The sequence below is a fragment of the Ascaphus truei genome, chromosome 1 (assembly GCF_040206685.1).
Source record: "Ascaphus truei isolate aAscTru1 chromosome 1, aAscTru1.hap1, whole genome shotgun sequence".
In the NCBI taxonomy this organism is placed as follows: Eukaryota; Metazoa; Chordata; class Amphibia; order Anura; family Ascaphidae; genus Ascaphus; species Ascaphus truei.
Genome location: NC_134483.1, coordinates 133,848,420 through 133,867,834, shown reverse-complemented (window position 1 = coordinate 133,867,834; position 19,415 = coordinate 133,848,420). Strand labels below are relative to the sequence as shown.

At 45.3% G+C, this 19,415-nt stretch overlaps 2 protein-coding genes across 2 annotated transcripts in view; both read left to right on the top strand.

Moving 5' to 3' along the window:
- LOC142492387 (perilipin-2-like) overlaps positions 1-19,415 on the top strand; it is a 447,955-nt gene that overhangs the window by 52,413 nt on the left and 376,127 nt on the right. The window lies entirely within an intron of this gene.
- Positions 645-13,930, top strand: RPS6 (ribosomal protein S6). Its single transcript, XM_075595000.1, has 6 exons — positions 645-793; positions 6,576-6,707; positions 8,172-8,382; positions 8,874-9,020; positions 10,727-10,884; positions 13,790-13,930. The coding sequence occupies exons 1-6, from the start codon at positions 788-790 to the stop codon at positions 13,883-13,885; spliced, it is 750 nt and encodes a 249-aa protein (XP_075451115.1). The 5' UTR covers positions 645-787; the 3' UTR covers positions 13,886-13,930.

The following is a 19,415-nucleotide window of genomic DNA, read 5'->3' as shown; positions in this document are numbered from 1 at the left end:
TTTCCTGTAAAAACAGTATGTCACCTTTTGTTTTTTTGAACTCTTGGAGGGCAAGTTTTCTTTTGATGGTTGAATTTAACCCTCTAACATTTAAGGATATTAATTTAAGTGTCGTTTTAAGAGCCATTTATGGTTTTGGCATGTGACCGAGACCTATTTTAATAGACATATATACCTCACTAAGCACATCTTCGTACAAATAACCTAATATGACTATGCAAATGATTTAAGTTAAGATACTTCCCAGTATCTCAGGTGTGTATTTCCCCACATGTTTTTGCAGGAGCTTTTTTATGGAGATCTTTAAATCGATGGGTTATCCACTAAAATAGGACTCATTATTTGAAGCTACAATAATGTGATGTTAAGTCAATGCTAATAAGATATACAATGACTGTTGATTTTGTATATAAGTCGTTTTGTGGATACGCGTGCTTTAGGTACAGCTGGTCTTATAGCACACAAATACATGTAAATAGGTGGAGGGGTGGAAAGGAAACACACCCGATCAGAGTGCATGAAGAGAGAAGCGGGAGAGAAGGATGATTGAACACATCCCTGAGCAGAGTGACCACCATAGTAATCCCCTGCAGCTGCAATAGCTGCTGCTTTCCACGCAATGCATCATCGTATTGCCACCTCCCGCCAGCAGAGGGCGCCATCTACAGGCAGCTGGTTATGTCAGAGCAGGCGCTTCTCGCGAGACTCCCCCGTCCCTATGTGAGTTCAGCCAGCGGAAGCTCGATCTCTTTCCGGCTGGGGAACCGACGCGGACTGGTTGGCGGCCATGAAGGTGAGCCGAGAGTTTAGCCAGGAAAAGTAATCCGGGGTTTGCTTTGTCTGCGAAATATCGGCCGGGTCGTGGAGGGCGGAGTGCGAGGGAGGCGCCGTGCCCCGGTTTGCGGGATTCCGCGGCTGATTAGGCTCCGGATGGAGATGGATTGAGAGGAGGCCTGTGCCCAGGGCAGAGGAGTGAAACATGGCGGCTCCCTGAGGTTCCACGGCGCGAGCCGACCTGTGTGTTCCATTAGCGTGTGCAGTGCAGCCGGCTGTGACTGCACGTATATTATACCACGTCAGTGTGCATGTATATTATACCACGTCAGTATACATGTGTGCATGTATATTATACCACGCCAGTATACATGTGTGTGCATGTATATTATACCACGCCAGTATACGGGTGTGCATGTATATTATACCACGTTAGTGTGCATGTATATTATACCACGTCAGTATACATGTGTGTGCATGTATATTATACCACGTCAGTATACATGTGTGTGCATGTATATTATACCACGTCAGTATACATGTGTGTGCATGTATATTATACCACGTCAGTATACATGTGTGTGCATGTATATTATACCACGTCAGTATACATGTGTGTGCATGTATATTATACCACGTCAGTATACATGTGTGTGCATGTATATTATACCACGTCAGTATACATGTGTGTGCATGTATATTATACCACGTCAGTATACATGTGTGTGCATGTATATTATACCACGTCAGTATACATGTGTGCATGTATATTATACCACGTCAGTATACATGTGTGTGCATGTATATTATACCACGTCAGTATACATGTGTGCATGTATATTATACCACGCCAGTATACATGTGTGTGCATGTATATTATACCACGCCAGTATACGGGTGTGCATGTATATTATACCACGTTAGTGTGCATGTATATTATACCACGTCAGTATACATGTGTGTGCATGTATATTATACCACGTCAGTATACATGTGTGTGCATGTATATTATACCACGTCAGTATACATGTGTGTGCATGTATATTATACCACGTCAGTATACATGTGTGTGCATGTATATTATACCACGTCAGTATACATGTGTGTGCATGTATATTATACCACGTCAGTATACATGTGTGTGCATGTATATTATACCACGTCAGTATACATGTGTGTGCATGTATATTATACCACGTCAGTATACATGTGTGTGCATGTATATTATACCACGTCAGTATACATGTGTGTGCATGTATATTATACCACGTCAGTATACATGTGTGTGCATGTATATTATACCACGTCAGTATACATGTGTGTGCATGTATATTATACCACGTCAGTATACATGTGTGTGCATGTATATTATACCACGTCAGTATACATGTGTGTGCATGTATATTATACCACGTCAGTATACATGTGTGTGCATGTATATTATACCACGCCAGTATACATGTGTGTGCATGTATATTATACCACGCCAGTATACATGTGCCTGCAGCTGGCTGTGACTGCTCGTATATCATACCATGTTTTTGTGTTTGTGTATTTGTGTGTGTGTGTGTGCGCGCGCAGCTAGCTGTAACTACACATGCATTATACGTGTGTGTGCAGCTGGCTGAGACTGCACATACTATATTATGCCTTCTCATACACTGTTCTACGTTGGCTCTATACATGTTTGCAATTGGAGCATTCTGGAGAAACCTATATATTTACTGTTATTTTCTGCATCTGAAAATGTTATGTGGTGTGCCTGTACATGTGTGCAACAAGCAGAGCCTCTATCAGTATGTGAGACTGCATGCTTTTGGATCTCGCTTAAATTAACAAGCAGCCTCTCCCCAAACCATACTTAACCCCCTGTATCCTATATTTCCACATACCCTTCCTTTATAGACCCAGGCATACACATGCCTGCTCTCGCCCACGCCTCCCTGCCACCTCTAACTCCCTGCTAATTGTGTTAATACTGACTAACCTTTAAAACTCGCCATCAGTCTGCACTCATGTCGCACAACCACAGTCCTACCACCCATTGTGGCTGAGCACTGCCATCCACTGCACTTATTCCCTCACCTGCCTCTAGGGCTGAGTCCATAGAGACTTCAGCCGTGTAGAGGCTGAGGGAAAGCGTGTGCTTTCCCTGGCCTTAGTTCGCGCGCCGTCGGGGAGCGGGCCAGTGATGTCACGGAGCTGGTTCGCCCTCATTGGGCGAAACGCTCACGTGACCGGCCCTGCGCTCCCGGGAGCAGTTAAACTAAAAAAAAACTTGTCGGCTACGCTTCTGCACGCCTGCGGAAGCGTGCGTGAGCCCCTGCTAAAGCAGCTCTCATTGTGGATGCAGGGGCTCACTGCCAAGCGTGATGCCCGCTGCGTCCATAGGACTGCAGCCGTGCTGAGGGAAAGCGGGTGCTTTCCCTGGCCTTGGTCTGCGCGCCGTCCGGGGCCTGTCGGGGGGTTGGGCTGTGACGTCACGGAGCTGGTTCACCCTCATTGGGCGAACCGCTCACATGACCGGCCCTGCGCTCCCGTGAGCGCGAATATCTATCATTTGAATAAGACGCGTGCGGAAGCGTGCGAGAGCCCCTGCTAAAGCCACTCTCATTGCGGCTGCAGGGGCTCACTGAGAAGCGTCAGCACGGGTCAGCGCTTATGCGCTGAAGAGCGCTCACGCTCGGCACTGAGCCCCTGCAGCCGTAATGAGAGCGGGTTTAGCAGGGGCTCGCGCACGCTTCCGCAAGCGTGCGGAGGCGTAAGTCTTACCAAAATTTTAAATTCAAGCACTCAAGGGAGCGCAGGGCCGGTCACGTGAGCGGTTCGCCCAATGAGGGCGAACCAGCTCCGTGACGTCACTGGCCCGCCCCCGGACGGCGCGTGGACCAATGCCAGGGAAAGCATCTGCTTTCCCTCAGCCTCCGCGCGCCTCAGCACGACTGCAGTCCTATGGGCGCAGCCTAAGGCCTCGTTCAGGGTGCCGGCTTCGGAGGGGGGGGGGGGGCGTGCTTACGTGGGGGCGGACGTTAGATACAAATTGTTTCAACTGAATAGCAGTTGTCAGGGTAGCAGCTGCCCTGTCGCCGAAGTACGGAGTTGACGCTTGCTACAGTTTCAATAAACAAACCAGGTTGTTTTTTGAAGCGGCAGCAGCGTCGCTGGTACTTCGGCAGCCAATGAAATCATTCTTGAGAATGATTTCAACACGGCAACACAGATCCCTGTCGCCCCACCTCCTGAAAGCTTGAAAAGGTCTGCTGGGGATGATGTGCACACATCGTCCAGCAGACCGAACGCGCGCCCTCCACCTCCTGTCTCTGGCACCCTGAACTCAGCCTTAGGCTAAGGCCCTCTGCCTCGGACCACGCGCCCGCACTGCAGACAGGCGGCGCGTGGAGAGGCACTTGATGCTTTTTCCAGTCCAAAGGGACCATTTTTGCGGGGGGGGGCGGGGTGACCAAAACGGGTGGGGGCGCGGCCATGGTGTGAGGGGGCGCGGCCATGGTGTGAGGGGGCGGGACCGCCCGTCAGCCGTTCAGCCCCTCAACTCCTCACGCGCACGCACGCACAGTGTGTAGTGAGCTGTGCCGTGAGGGGGGACTGGGACCGGCTCGGGAGGATTCCCCTGCTGGTGGGGAACGCTCGTGCGGCCGCTCGCGCCACCGGGTGCAGCGGGTCCCATTCCTTAGGCCTGGGACATGGTGCACAGAGCAGCGCTGACTCTCATGCTCTCCTTTTCTTGTCCCTGCATGAGCGCCAGCGAACGCGCTTGTGTGCCGGGTGGGAGGCGGGGCTAGCGCGTCACGGTGCTGACGTCACGAACTGCCACTGGCTTTTGGCAGTCACGTGACCGGCCCTGCGCTTCCCTCAGCGGGAAATATAAAATTGGTCTGTCGGCTGAAATTCCGCACGCCTGCGGAAGCGCTGTCTAAAGCCGCGCTGATAGGGATAATGTTTTCCCCTCCGCGCGCCTCAGCACGGTCTTTTTGACCATGTCCGAGGCCTACGGCTGGTGCCATGGTGCCGCTGACCGTGCGTAGGCGTCCGCACGCTGAGCGAACAGACTGCCTTAAGGCAGTGATAGCGTCCATGCCGTGTGCGCACGGAAGTGGATGGAGGCCCGCGTTGTGCAAGAAATCAGCTGAAACTGGTTTCTTGGCGCACAGGCCGGTCACGTGAGCGGTTTGCCCAATGAGGGTGAACCAGCTTCGTGACGGCACTAGGCAAGCCCCCCACGTCGCTTCCAACATGGACAGGGAATGCACCCCGGTCACTTCCCAGCCTCCGCAGTGGCGAAGGCACCAGGGCCTCAGGCTGCGGCCAGGCAGGGAGCGAGCACGCTGGCGCTTGAGCGCCGTGACCTCATGCGCTCTGCTTGGCCATGCTTTTTCCTGTCCAGCTATTTGCGTGCGGGTGTCGGGGGCACGGCCATGACGTCACAGAGCTGGTTCAACTTCATTGGGCAAACCACTCGCGTGGCGCCCCAGAGAGCGACATAAATAAATTTGCTTGCCTCTGCAAGCAGCTGAGCGCCGTACCCTCTCACTGGCCACACACACTGCAGCAATGTGTTTCATCGCGGTGAGCGCGCCCGCTCAGCGTCACCGTGGCTGCAGCCTTAGATTGTAAGCTCTTATGGCGAGGATTTCCTTTTCTAATGTGTGATTTTGCTGCGCTTATTGTGTTTATAATTTCCTGTACTGTATTCTTTGAAGTGCTGAGTACACTTATGGCGCTATATAAATAGATTGTAAGCTCATTTTTAGGGCATCGCCCTCCTTACCTACTGGCACAATGTATGTTAATATTCATTGTTTTTCTTCCAATACTATTGTACAGCACTATGGAATATGTTGGTGTGTTATAAATTAATTTAGAATAATTGTCTGGGTGCCTTCTATTTCTTGTTTTTAAGTTCCCTTATAAAGCAACGAAAGATGGAGAAATCCGCCAGCTTCCCTTTTTTATTTAGCTACCTGAAGGAGACATTGAGGTGTTGGCAAGCATGCTTACTGGTGTTATGAAGTGTAAATATAATTCTAATGCTTGGTGCTTGCTGGTATACAGAGCAAAGAATGATAGAGCAGAAGCTAAAGAGGAAATGCATAAGGTCCCTGCTTTTTAATAAGTGGGAAGAGTTTGAGAATATTTGTATCCTTAAGTCTACGTTTACTGTATTATTTATAGATTGGTGTGTTGCGTGAGAAAGCATCTGGATTTGGCAATTGTTTTCTTAATTCTGAGTGGTCTGGGAAAATGTGATGGCCAGCATTACCTTTTTGGCTGGATTTAAACTGATCTGGTTAACTGATATTACGTGCAAAGATGGCATCATTTAGTTGTGTTCGCTGGTTTAATACCCTGATTCTCAGTTTAGTCCATGCTAGAGGCGTTTAAATCACATCCTGCTAGTTTTGGGAGTTTGGATGATGAGTTGTAGACCAGCTCTAATTCTAGACTTCTTCCTAGTATTTACAAAGTTTCTGTCTGGTTTTGGTGTAGACTATTGTTGTGGTCCATTGTGGAAAGTGGTTCAAATTCGTCTACGTTCACTTTATTCTCACATCTAAAGCCCACTGCTGAAATGGCCAGTTTATCAGCATGTGAGACTGGGGTTTTTTTTTTTTTATTGCGTTGGCTTTCACATTTTAGCCACTTGCAACGAAGAGCTCTGGGGATACATCTGTGCAAAGTGCTAATATTGGTAGCAAGGAGATGAGATGTATACATTCGTAATCTGGAAGCAAGTTCTGTGGTATCCTAAGTGTAACTCTGTAAATTGTCTCTCTTATCCGCAGCTAAATATCTCTTTCCCAGCCACTGGCTGCCAGAAGCTCATTGAAGTTGACGATGAGCGCAAGCTGCGTACCTTCTATGAAAAGCGTATGGCCACCGAGGTCTCCGCAGATCCCTTGGGTGATGAGTGGAAGGTAAAATGCAATTTTCTAAAAGGTGCCTTATCGGGGGTCCTCGGAGACTGGATTCTTTGCAGGTTGTGATGCCAGTTTGTCTCATGCATGGTATTTGTTCAGACATTGTTTACATTTGTTTTTAAAAGACCGCATTGCTCCATTGGTGATCAGTTGTATTATTTTAAAGCAGCAAAACATACCACTGCACATTTTTTTTGTTGTTTTGTTTTTTTTTACTTGCATGATTGAAATGGGGTCTCCGGAGCTGAACTGTGTTTAATTTCAGCTCCAGGGACCCCATGCTTCCAGAGATACTTGCCTTTGTAGGTGCTGCCGGTATCTCTCAGCTTAAGTTCTTTCAAATCTAAGGCTGTCTCACACTTTAATCTGGTCTGTAACTGTTTCATACGCTCATAATATATATTTTCTTTAACTGTGCATGCAATGTCTTGTATATAATGTATACCTTGTTCATTTATGTAACTGTATTTGTAACCATGTATTATTTTGTTTTACTCTGTGCCCAGGACATACTTGAAAACGAGAGGTAACTCTCAATGTATTACTTCCTGGTAAAATATTTTTATAAATAAAAAATCTCTGGAGTTTAAATCTCCAGGTCCCGCTGGCCAATAGGAAGCCACAAGGGATGACGTCACGGCATCCTATTGGCTTGTTTAAAGTGGGATATTTAAGTTGCCATTTCGTTAGGCACACAGTTCCCTTCCTGCAGATACCAGCGTCCCCTTAGCCGAAATGAACACAGTTCAGCTCATGAGACCCTCTGCTTCAATCCTGTAATAAAAATTTAAAAAACATGCGGGGTTGTATGCTTTGCTGCTTTAATTCTGCACTGTTGAGCAAAGTAAGGGAGAAGGCTTTGTTTATATGCTAAACATTTATACTGGGGGAATCTAAACCATTTGGCTTCAATCTAACCACAATTAGAATAAGTTAATGGCTTCCTAAAGATGCAGACCCTTGGGGAAAAAATGATTTATTACTAGTGCTCTTTTCAATCGCTCGGTTAACTTATTTTGCTAGAGTATTCTGTTAATGTATTTAGCACAGTTCAGTCTTTAAAGAGGCAACCCAATCCGTGTTTCTTTTTCTTTTCTCTTCTGTAATACAGGATTGATGTAGGTGATCTCCAGAGCTGAATCTCATCCATTTCAGCTCTGGGGACCCCTTTTGCTTCCAGAGATACCTCTGTAGGGTGTGCCACTAGTCACTCTGGGGTTTACTATATGTCTGCTTTTCAAAGCTGCCATGAGGTTGTCAGGTGCAGCTTCCTATTGGCCCATGTGACAAGGAAGCAGAAAACTGCAGATACCTGCACCCCCTTCAGCGTTCTGTATCTTCGGAAGCAGATATATAGATATAGATCTATATCTATCCTCTTTAAAAGGCTGGCGTGATCTGTGTTTATACTGTAAATCATGTCTGTTTAATGCGCTGACGCCAGCTCTGTACCTCTTGTAGGGATACGTTGTGCGCATCAGCGGTGGAAACGACAAGCAGGGCTTCCCCATGAAACAGGGAGTGCTCACTCACGGCCGTGTCCGTCTTCTCCTGAGCAAAGGCCACTCCTGCTACCGCCCCAGGAGAACCGGTGAACGCAAGCGCAAGTCCGTGCGTGGCTGCATCGTAGACGCCAACCTGAGTGTTCTGAACTTGGTTATTGTCAGGAAAGGTGAGGGATACGTTGCTTGGATGAGCGTCTGTGACTACGCTACAATTCAGTGGGCTTTTCTGTTCATTCACAATTCTAGTTGGGCTTGCTATACAACAATATGAGCTTTTAATGCTCTGGTGTGCTATCTGGACAATAGGATTTAAGAATTCAGAGCATGTTATCATTTGGACACTGTAGCACATTAACATCTCTTGGATCTCACTACGGTTTTGATGACTAAAACGTTTAAATGTAACTATAAACAATCTAGTTAGATGTGCTTACCAGAAGATTGAGGAACCATTCTATAGATAGGTCTAGATATACCAATTGGCTTATTATCTTGAAGACATTTTGCTTTAAGGGGTTATTTTAATCTGTTTGCAAGTGCCCTGTTATCACACATTGTGATTTCAATACTTGTCACCTCAGCAGCACAAGTGAGTTAAGAAGTGCTCCAGAACTCCACGCAAAAATAGTCTAAGATGTTTTATTATTCTTTATTTCAGGTGAGAAAGACATTCCTGGCCTGACCGACAACACCGTTCCCCGTCGCCTGGGTCCAAAAAGGGCCAGCAGAATCCGCAAGCTATTCAACCTGTCCAAAGAAGATGATGTGCGTCAGTATGTGGTGAGGAAGCCTTTGGCCAAGGAAGGTGAGTGTTTGCAGTTTAGAAGTTGACAGTAGGTTCCTCAGTGAGGAATTATGGTACATTTCCTAGATGTTTAAAAGCATAAGCTTATTAGTGTGGCAATTATTAAATAGATGAGAGAGAGAACTTGATTAGTGAATCGTAAAATGAATGGGCTGCTTCGTATCTGTTCTTTCACTCTTCATTGTTGATTGACCTGGTGATTCCTTTTGCATCCTGAGATTCTGGGTTGATGCTTTTAGTTTGAAACATATAGGTGTGTCAAGATGGCTGCACACTAGGTATGCGGTGTGGGTAGGGAGGGGGGGGGGGTTTAATTAACTAACTAAGTCAGTAAGGGTCCACAAAGTGATCCAAAATACCAGCACGGCGCAGGACTGGAAAAAATAGCTGGTATTTCTGATCACTTGTGGTAAGGTGACCCTTACCTTTTATAGCATATTAAAAGGCTGTTTTATGCTTCAGTATAATATAATACATGTACAGGCATACCCCGCATTAACGATTTCAGTGGATCACACCCAAAAAGGGCGATTCGCTTTTTGTGGATTTTTAAAAAATTATTATTGGCAATACACTCTGCGGATTACGCTGTCCGGTGATGGATTTTTAAGAATCCGCCAGCGAGCTGCTGAATTCGCGGACTGGATTCTACAAATCCATCAACGAATTGTATCCAGTGGTGGTTTTTGATGGATCCGCACGGATTAAAACCGACCAAATCCATTCACGGATTTTACACCACGAAACGGATTTGGGGGGAGGGGGGAGAAATGCAGGGAGTCACTCTACGAAATCCTAGAATTCCCTGGTGTCTGTTTGTGGCAGAAACAAATGCATGTACATTTGCAGTAAGTCTGCACAATATGATTTTGCAATGTATAGAAGAAAAAAATTATACCGTGATAAAATGTACAGGCATACCCCGCATTAACGTACGCAATGGGGCCGGAGCATGTATGTAAAGCGAAAATGTACTTAAAGTGAAGCACTAAATTTTCCCCACTTATTGATGCATGTACTGTACTGCAATCATCATATACGTGCATAACTGATGTAAATAACGCATGTGTAACAGGCTCTATAGTCTCGCCGCTTGCGCACAGCTTCGGTACAGGTAGGGAGCTGGTATTGCTGTTAAGGACATGCTGACAGGCGCATGCGTGAGCTGCCGTTTGCCTATTGAGCGATATGTACTTACTCGCGAGTGTACTTAAAGTGAGTGTCCTTAAACCGGGGTATGCCTGTATATCTTTATTTGTATAGCGCCAGCCAAGTACATTGAGACATGGTAGGAATAAGCAATTCAGGTATAACTGATCTTAAAGTCCCTGTCCTGATGAGCTAACAATGGCTGAACAATAGAATTCTATTCATTACCTTTCATCAAATGTTCTGTGCGCTAATAATTTCGCACATGAAGAGCTCTTGTTAGTCCATTAAAAAGTGTCTCTTGCTAAGGCAAGTCTTCTGTTTTCCTGCCCAGTGCAGCTAGTGGGGCTCTACATTTTACTAGTATTTACTGGTGATTTTATAATTATTTAGGGGGGGGGGGGTGTTATATATATTTTTTTAAGACACTTTATTTAATTGTGTTTAACCTTTTGGCTGCCAGAGGGAACCCAATTCCAGCGAAAGGATGTAAACCGGAACTAATGGTGTTACACGGTGTTGAAACGTAATGGTTAATATGTATGACTTATCCGTAGGCAAAAAGGCCAGGACCAAGGCCCCCAAGATCCAGCGCCTTGTGACTCCTAGAGTTCTGCAGCACAAGCGCAGACGCATCGCTCTGAAGAAGCAGCGCACGCAGAAGAACAAGGAGGAGGCATCTGAGTATGCCAAACTCCTGGCTAAGAGAACAAAGGTAAGCTGTTACACGTTTAACAACCAAGCGATCTGGGTTGCTGGTGGGGACTGTGTAAATAATTGAAGATGCTTGATTTCACGTTTCCTTCTTTACGGAGATAGTTGAAGTACTATTAAAAAATGCAGTTGAGGTACTGCATGTATAAAAAGACTTCCAACGTGAAGTCTACCCTGCATCAAAAAAATACTATACTTTTTTTTTTAATCCATTGAGTGCACTAAGAAGGGGCTGGTGCCACGGAGGTCCTCATGGGTAGGTCACCGCTCGCGAGCTGAATGGAAGAGCTAGCCATCCTCTTCTGTTTACATCACTGAAGTAATGATAATGGGAGAGGTCGCGATTTGCCGAAACGTACCGCAGAACCTCCTGCACTCGACCGAAGAGTTGGCACTCGTTTAAAGAGCATCATTTGCATCCGTGGCCAAATGGTTAAAACCGGTTTTCAAATGAAACACTTCTTAAAAATTCAGTTGGTGGCAGATTTTTGAAGTGAAACTTCTTTAGTGGCACCTATTCTGATGGGGTAAAACGGGAGAGTTGGGGGCGAAATATGAAACGGAAGTGACGTCACGGCTCCCCTCCCCCCATACCCTGCTGATAGCTGCCGGCGCCGCTCCTAGCGGCTGTTACCCCCACCCATCCGCTGCCATGGGTATACCAAGATGACTGGCGCAGAGCTTCCGGTGCTGCGGGTGTAGTAAGATGGCGGAAGCCCCGCAAGTCCTCCAGCTGAGAGGAGGAGCCGCTGCTCAGCCTCTCTCCTCCCTCTTCTCTACCTCCGCTTCCCTGTGTCCCGCTGACTAACGGGCGCCGCTCTCCCCACACGGGCGGGCGCCGGCTCCGCTCCTAACGGCCGCCGTTCCCCGCTGCCATGCCGCGCATGCGCAGTTGTGATGGCGCCGCTGACGGACGCCACACATGCGCAGAAGCGGTTGGCAGCGGCGACATTCCCCCTACACACCCGAAGGTTTGCCCAAATTAAAGATGGCAGAGGAAAGACACGCATGCGGTTGGCAGCGGCACCGTTCCTCCCCCCCACCCCCACATGCCCGCGCATGCGCAGTAATGACGCATGCTCCAGGCACGTACTTCTGCTGGGGGGGGAGGGGAGCTGCTCAGGAGACTCAAACAGAGCCCCCCATGTCCGCAGCTCCGCCAGGGGGTGGGGGGAGTCAGGAGAGAGGGTATGTGTGTCATACACTGACTGACCCACATACACACACTGACTGACACACACACACACACTGACTGCCACACACTGACTGCCACACACACACACACACACACACACACTGACTGCAACACACACACACACACACACCTCCGCAGGGGGGGGGGGCTGGCTGCCGCAGGACACAGCTCGCAGCTCTGCCAGGGGGAGACACACAGAGAGACATACACACCACACACAGAGAGAGAGACACACACCCAAGGAATGTTACTATAAATATAGACGTGCAAATAGCTAAAACACGCGGTCAAACTTCTTTGTGTTTTGGAACTGAAATTGTGTTTTGATTTTTAATTAAAAACATCACCATCACAAATACAATTTCTGTGGCAAAGGCCAAAGAAGTTTCACTTACTATGCGCGTGCACAGAGCACACAGCTTTTTTTCTCTTCCTGAGCTTTATAATGTTCCTTCATTATATTTGGGTTTTCTGTCAGAACTTTGCACCTAAGGCCTCGGACATGGTCAAAAAGACCGTGCTGAGGCGCGCTGAGGGGAAACATTATACCTATCAGCGCGGCTTTAGACGGCGCTTCCACAGGCGTGTGGAAATGCAGGAGACAGGCAAGTTTAAATTTTGCCACTCAGAAGCGCAGGGCCAGTCACGTGACTGCCAGAAGCCAATGGCAGTCCGTGACGTGGTGCCCTAGCCCCGCCTCCAGGCCCGGCTCCCACCCGGCACACAAGTGCGCTCGCTGACGCTCATTCAGGGACACGAAAAATCTCCTGCTTGAGCAGGAGAGCATGAGCATCAGCGCTGCCCAGCGCTCTTCACTACACTGTGTCCCAGGCCTAAGGCTGCGATTATAGTGCACGGTGCAAGCAGAATGCAGCAGCTCTATGGGGCCGGCCATAGTGCACGCGTGATGAAGGGCAACCGTGCGGCAGAATTTTTAGCAAAGCAAAAACTATATATTTTTTACGTGACGTGTGTCACGTGAGCGGTTTAGCCAATGAGGGTGAACCAGGCAAAGAAAGAGGGGTGTGGTTTACTAGAAAACAGAATGGTCACACTAGGTACAGGCAAGCCCAAAAAACAGAATGGGGGGAGGGGGAAAGAGAACTTACCATATTAAATCAAGGTGGGCAATGTTTTTGGGGACAGTCCTGTCTTTAGGCCTGTTCTAAACCACTTCCATTATAGGGTTGCCTGTGTGAAAACCCAGTAGTAAGTAACCCAATACCACAGGGGGAATAAGGTAAAGCCAAAATATAGAAAATGCTGCAAAAATGAAGCTATCCAACACAGGGAAACATCCATCAGAAATACAGCCAACATAGATGCTGCATTTCCAACGGCCGTGTCCCTGTGTTGGCTGTATTTCTGATCGAACAGGCCTGATAACAGGGTTGCGCCACCCCCTTGATTTTAATATTGTCCCTCTTGTTCTCCTTTTTGATTTATTTTTGGCTTGCCAGTAGCTTGTGTGACCCATTCTGTTTTCTAGGAACTTCCCTCCGCTCTTTCCCTTTTGCCATTGTTATGATATGAGCTAAGGGTTCATTTTGTCATACGCTTTAGTATGAGTACGGGCTCCCTACTCCATTTTGCCTCGGCAGCCTGCATAGTAGTTTTGGTATTTCAGAATGACTTGGCGTTTTCATGGTGTATGATGTCTCAATCACTACATTGTTGCTTTGCTAAATACTGCTCTCTTGTTCACTTTTAGGAAGCCAAGGAGAAGCGCCAGGAGCAGATCGCGAAGAGACGTAGACTGTCTTCACTGAGGGCATCCACATCCAAATCCGAGTCCAGCCAGAAGTAAAGCCTTGTGGTGTCAAAATCAAATAAATTTTGTTTGTAGACATAATATTTGTGGTCGTATTTTTATGTATTGGAAGTTGCAGCAGATTGTTGAAAGAAAATTGAGCTGTTTTGTTAAAGGGTTGGTACCCTCCTGGAAGCTAAAGTGAACTAATGGCACTGGCATGTTCAATAGGTTAAAGAGGCAATCCTTTTTATTAAAAAAAATTTAAATACAGGATTGAAGTAGGGGGTCTTGGGTGCTGAACCCCATTCATTTCAGGTCTGGGCACCCCCTGCTTCCCAGATACTTAAAACCATAGTGGGTGGAAGTAGTCACTCTCCATGGTTCAAATTATGGCCGCTTTTCAAAGCTCGTGGGCCAAGAGGAAGCCGTGACATCCGGATGTACTCTGTAAATGTCCATTACATGTACTTTACAATGTTGAACATATTTGTCGTATCTACCTGTCACCCCTCATCTCCTCAGCACACAGAAGACTGCCACACCAAAGTGTCTGTCTGTTCAGATGATGCTCAGTGTCTTTGTTACCTGTTTGTGAGGGTGTTGGCATCTGTGCAGGCTGGTATGCAAATAGGAGGGCGCCAGTAACTTTTGTAACTTTATTCACCTGAACCATTAAGTTCTTCCTTGGGGTGCTCAAGCAGCACCCCCCAAGAGGCACATTTCTTTCACTTTGCGGTCACTGTATGTGGCAATCCAATGCCTGCTGCTGGCTGTTCCCATCTCCACTGAGACCCATAGGCAGAGGGACCTCGTGTGAGAATTATCACCCTAGAAGCTATTTAGATTTTTACCCTGGGTTGAGGGTATCTGGGAATCTGCTCTGGGGGTGATACTGAGGCCCTTACTATGGAGTACCTTGCCATTCCCTCTTGTGGATTCGATACGCCTTAGAGACATTGTATGACATTATACTTGGTGACATCACTAGGCATCCTTTTTTTAAGATGGTGGGTATGGCTAGGTTCTGCCTAGTCATCCTACCCCATGTGATGGATAGAGATGATACACTACTAGCTATATCTGCAGTAAGTAGTATTCCCACAAGGGAGCTACATACCAGTTGTAATGAGCATATTCCCACTTTCGCTGTAAAATGTTTCTGAAAACTTTTCTTCCTTCACCTAGTTATCATTGCTACGTAGCCTTTAAAAAGCAAGGTAATGCAATCAAATATTTCCTTTTGTGTCAATTTCTAATGTACACAAAATTCCTCCGTTACTTCCAAATTTTCCAAAAATCTTGAGTCTCTTACCGACTGGCATATTCCATATCCAGCACAGTGTAAACTACATTTATATAATCTAACTATTAAATTCCTAGGTCTTCCTAAACACAGTTTGGTTTCTTCGGAAATTTGTCTGCAAGTAGATGGCTTTTTCAAAGTATGCAAGCGTTTCTCCAAAATGTCTCTAATTTCTCTCCATGAAGTGTAAATAAAACGAGGTGCCTTTCATTCTACTTGTTTTAAATGTAATAGTATGTAGCAAAGCATCACTATCTCCCTTTAAAGCTCTGTGGTAGTACTTATTGAAGGTTGTTTCTCCTAGCCTGTTCCCACAATTTGTCCTTGTAACAATTAAATTGTACACATAGAATACCCACCCATGGGACAGTATCTGTCTACCAAGGTCTGGATTGGAAAGTTTCAGCATGAAGGGTACGGTTTATGGAAGATAGTATCCTATAAATGCCTGTTACTGAATTGCCTTCTTTGTCTCTAAAGATGGTACACAAAGTTAGTTATAGCGAGTAAAAAGTAACAAAATCCATCCACACCACATAACAAAGATTATAAATAAATAAAATAAACTTTTGAATACATTCACATGACAGATCCACAAACCTGTATTTTCCCCCATAGTTTCTCAGAATTCAAAGCTTTCTCTGCAGCTAGGTATTGTGGGTAATGATATGCAGCACAGTGAAAAATGGCAGGCACATGGGGGGGAGGGGGAAGCCACATTAAAGTGGAAAAGAAGCAAAATGTCACACCCTGTGATAGCTCATTTACATCTCATTACACACAATCCCTGGCTGCAGTGGAAGCATTGTACTTTTGAGTGGGCGGGGTTTACAGGGGTCTTGCGCGCTTCCTGAAGGCACTTAAATGATGTGCTGGGGAAGCGGCAAAGGCCTCTAAACCTTACTTACCGTGGTTCAGCCAGGCACCTGGAGACCCATCGCCATGGCAAAGCGGCGTCAAATGATGCCGTGGAGTCATGTGACGTCACGTGGCTATGGCAATGTGACATCATGACTCCCAGATGCCGGGAACCACGGTAAGCAGGAAGTCGGGTGCTCAGAGAGCAGGACAGCCACCAGGGGGAAAAGTTTGCGTTCCCCTGGACTAAGAGATAATGTGGGTCTATGCACCTGTGATGAATACATTCACATCTCAAGTTTTATTTATTTTCTTATCTTTGTGGTCTCTAAAGATGGTACTATTGCTTCAATCAGGAACAGAATCTGGTACGTATGCCAGATGGAAAAATTAACGAGTTTGGTTAATGATACTGGTGCTAAATTTCTAAAAGTCTGGATATGGTGGCTAGCACCAGGAGTAGATGGTACTTCAATTTTGCTATGATGTCAGAAACGCGTTCTCTGCTGACCTACAGGAGCTGGGACTAAGGGCTATTGAGTCTAGAGAGATGTAGGACCGGGTTGCAGAGCCACCGGCCACGCGGGAGGAACGGCCTGGAGCGGAGCCCAAGAAAAATGTAATCACAGAAGAAGACGTGAGAGAAGGAAAAGAGGACGGACCCCATTCCGCCTACCCGCGCATTCCCACTTTTTTTTCTGTTTTCTGTTCTTTGTTATGGCATTTATTTGTGTTACATGCAAGTATTATAACATTTCTAGGCCGTGTTACATGCAAGTAGTATAACATTTCTAGGCCGTGTTACATGCAAGTAGTATAACATTTCTAGACCGTGTTACATGCAAGTATTATAACATTTCTAGGCCGTGTTACATGCAAGTAGTATAACATTTCTAGGCCGTGTTACATGCAAGTAGTATAACATTTCTAGGCCGTGTTACATGCAGGCCAATGTACATCGTGTTGTTTGATGATAAACTGTCAAAATCTGAGTTATAAAAAAAAAATGGTACAGTAATATTTAAAATATATATCTGAATCTGTCCTACTTGAATTGTGTATTATTATTGTGATGATTCAAAGTCTTTAAGCTCTGACTATTCTAAAGCACAACAATATAATCTATAAACCTGAGCCAAACATACATATATAGTTTCTGCAAATGCTGTTAGATCACCTTTGTTCCTCCCATCATCCTACATGTGGCTTTTAGTGGGGCACATATTTCTTAATGTCACTTGCAGCCACTTGTAACATGCTGTACTATTTAAACCATGCAGCCAGCCCCCAAAAACAACCTTTTGTAAACAATTAAATCAGTCTAATTAGCTCCCTTAAACTAATCTAATCATGCTACAAGCAAATATTTGGCAATGAAAAATGTCCCGCTACCCCCAATGAAGAATTGCATTTTCAAGGGGTCTCTGAATATAGAGAGAAGAGGGTGTTTGTCAGACAAGTTTGTTTTATAATTACAGAAAAAGAATTGCAATAAAAAGTCAAATATAACTTGGAATCAGCTTCAATGCAACGATATACTTGGTGTATTTATCTGTGTGGCGAGATACTTTCTCTGTTTCCTGTGTCCATGCATATCTCTGAAAACCTATAGCAGACATTTTTTTAGTAATTGAAAAGGTCCTCGTTTTGCATTTTACAGTATAAAGCAGATATCAAAACTCATAATCTACATGCCATGTCAAACGCTTGACATTTGCACTTAAGACAACCTTATTGTTGCATCCTTTTGCCTTTTATACTCACTGTAACAGACATTATTAAGCAATCTGGCACGAGAGGTGAATGTTGGCTACAAATGGTCTTAAAGGGGGCAATATGGCTTCGCTGATACTACAATAAACAGAATCCTTTTAAACGTACCTTGAAAGGCATTCTTTGCAGGGTTCTGTAGAGTACCAGGGAGACATGGCCATGAGGGTATACCAAAAAAAGTACATTTATAAAATTTGACAATATCAGATGGCTGATACCCATTCTCAAGAACAAATCGATATTTGTAGCCGTTGCAATTAGACAAATCAAATGATGCCACGAGTAGGTGCCAAAGACAGATGTTTCTCATGCAAAAATAGAAGTTATGTGGTCATATTTCATATGCAGGCGTGAAGATTAAGTACAGCCGCAACAGTGACGATGGCGTGTGTCTTAAATATTATAGAATCAAAGTTATGAAGTCTTTAACATATTGAGGCAAATATTAATCAAAAGGAAGATTTTTTTTCTTCCTAGTTAAAAACAAAACAAAAAAAACTGTCCAGCTGATTGATGAAAGGGGTGCACATATGTTGTTCTCACTTAAGGAAATTTAGATTATAAAGCACTGCATTTTAATTAGGAGTTAGATTTTCACTAATGGAGTGTCCAGGCAGGAACACGTGACATCTCCATTTTCACTCAACCTTTTGAGAAAAGATTGATCAATGTTAAGACGATAAAGTAAGTTAGATTCTTTGTTTATCTTCTTTGATGAAACAGTCCACATTTATTAAAACTGTGTTCCTGTAATCTTTTTCTGTAACCCATGCACTCTATTTTTGTATATTAAACCAACCTTGAATAAGCAATACTTTGGGCTCTGATTGAACTGTTGCACGCTTTGTTGTTGCAAAATGTGTCTGAAAACGGTAATTTACAGAGGTGTGTTTAATACAAAGTTTTCTTAATAAAACAGACCAGAGGCTCTTATAAATCTTCTAATATCTTTGGTGGCGACAGCAGATAAATACAATTATATACACAATTTTTATATGTAGTAACAACGCAAGGGTAAAGATTAACTAAATTGATGTACTTCGTGCAGGAAAAATGTGAGACAGCAAGTGGACAACCCTGGTTGCATATACAAGTCACATGCTCACAAGTGTGCTGTTCTGGACAGATGTTGGATTGAGGGGTGATATTATTCATTTGTGGGTCCATGTGTGGAAAAAAGTGAATCAGCTGCATCGCTGTGTAGCCCTTGTCCCTGTCACGGTAACTTATGACAGGATATAATATACACCAAATAACTGGGTTGAACTGAACACGGCTTAGATATAATAAAAATAATTTATTCCTTAGATAGATGAACACAGCAGGTAATACAAATAACAGACAACAAATACACTTACTAGGGAGTGGGAATGACGAAGTATTCAGGAACTCGATTAGCAATTCATCAGCAATCAGGCATCAATCAGTTGGTATAAATGAAGACCATGGATATAGGGCTGACACCGCTTTATATATCATTTCAGTCCTATATCTATCATTAAGTGCAGGCTATTGGAGAACAATTACCTGCACCCAATCTCTAACGTGGGAACATTACTAACCCGTGCCCCCCAGCTAGTTGGCAAATGCGTACTTTGAGCCCTGGGGGTCTCATTTCTGTAACCCCACACAAAAGTCAGGGCGCCTACA

What these genes read in the sequence shown, in the direction of transcription:
- RPS6 (XM_075595000.1), top strand. An exon ending in CCTTGGGTGATGAGTGGAAG is followed by an intron (nt 6,708 to 8,171) that starts GTAAAATGCAAT and finishes TACCTCTTGTAG; the next exon opens with GGATACGTTGTGCGCATCAG. An exon ending in TCCTGGCTAAGAGAACAAAG is followed by an intron (nt 10,885 to 13,789) that starts GTAAGCTGTTAC and finishes GTTCACTTTTAG; the next exon opens with GAAGCCAAGGAGAAGCGCCA.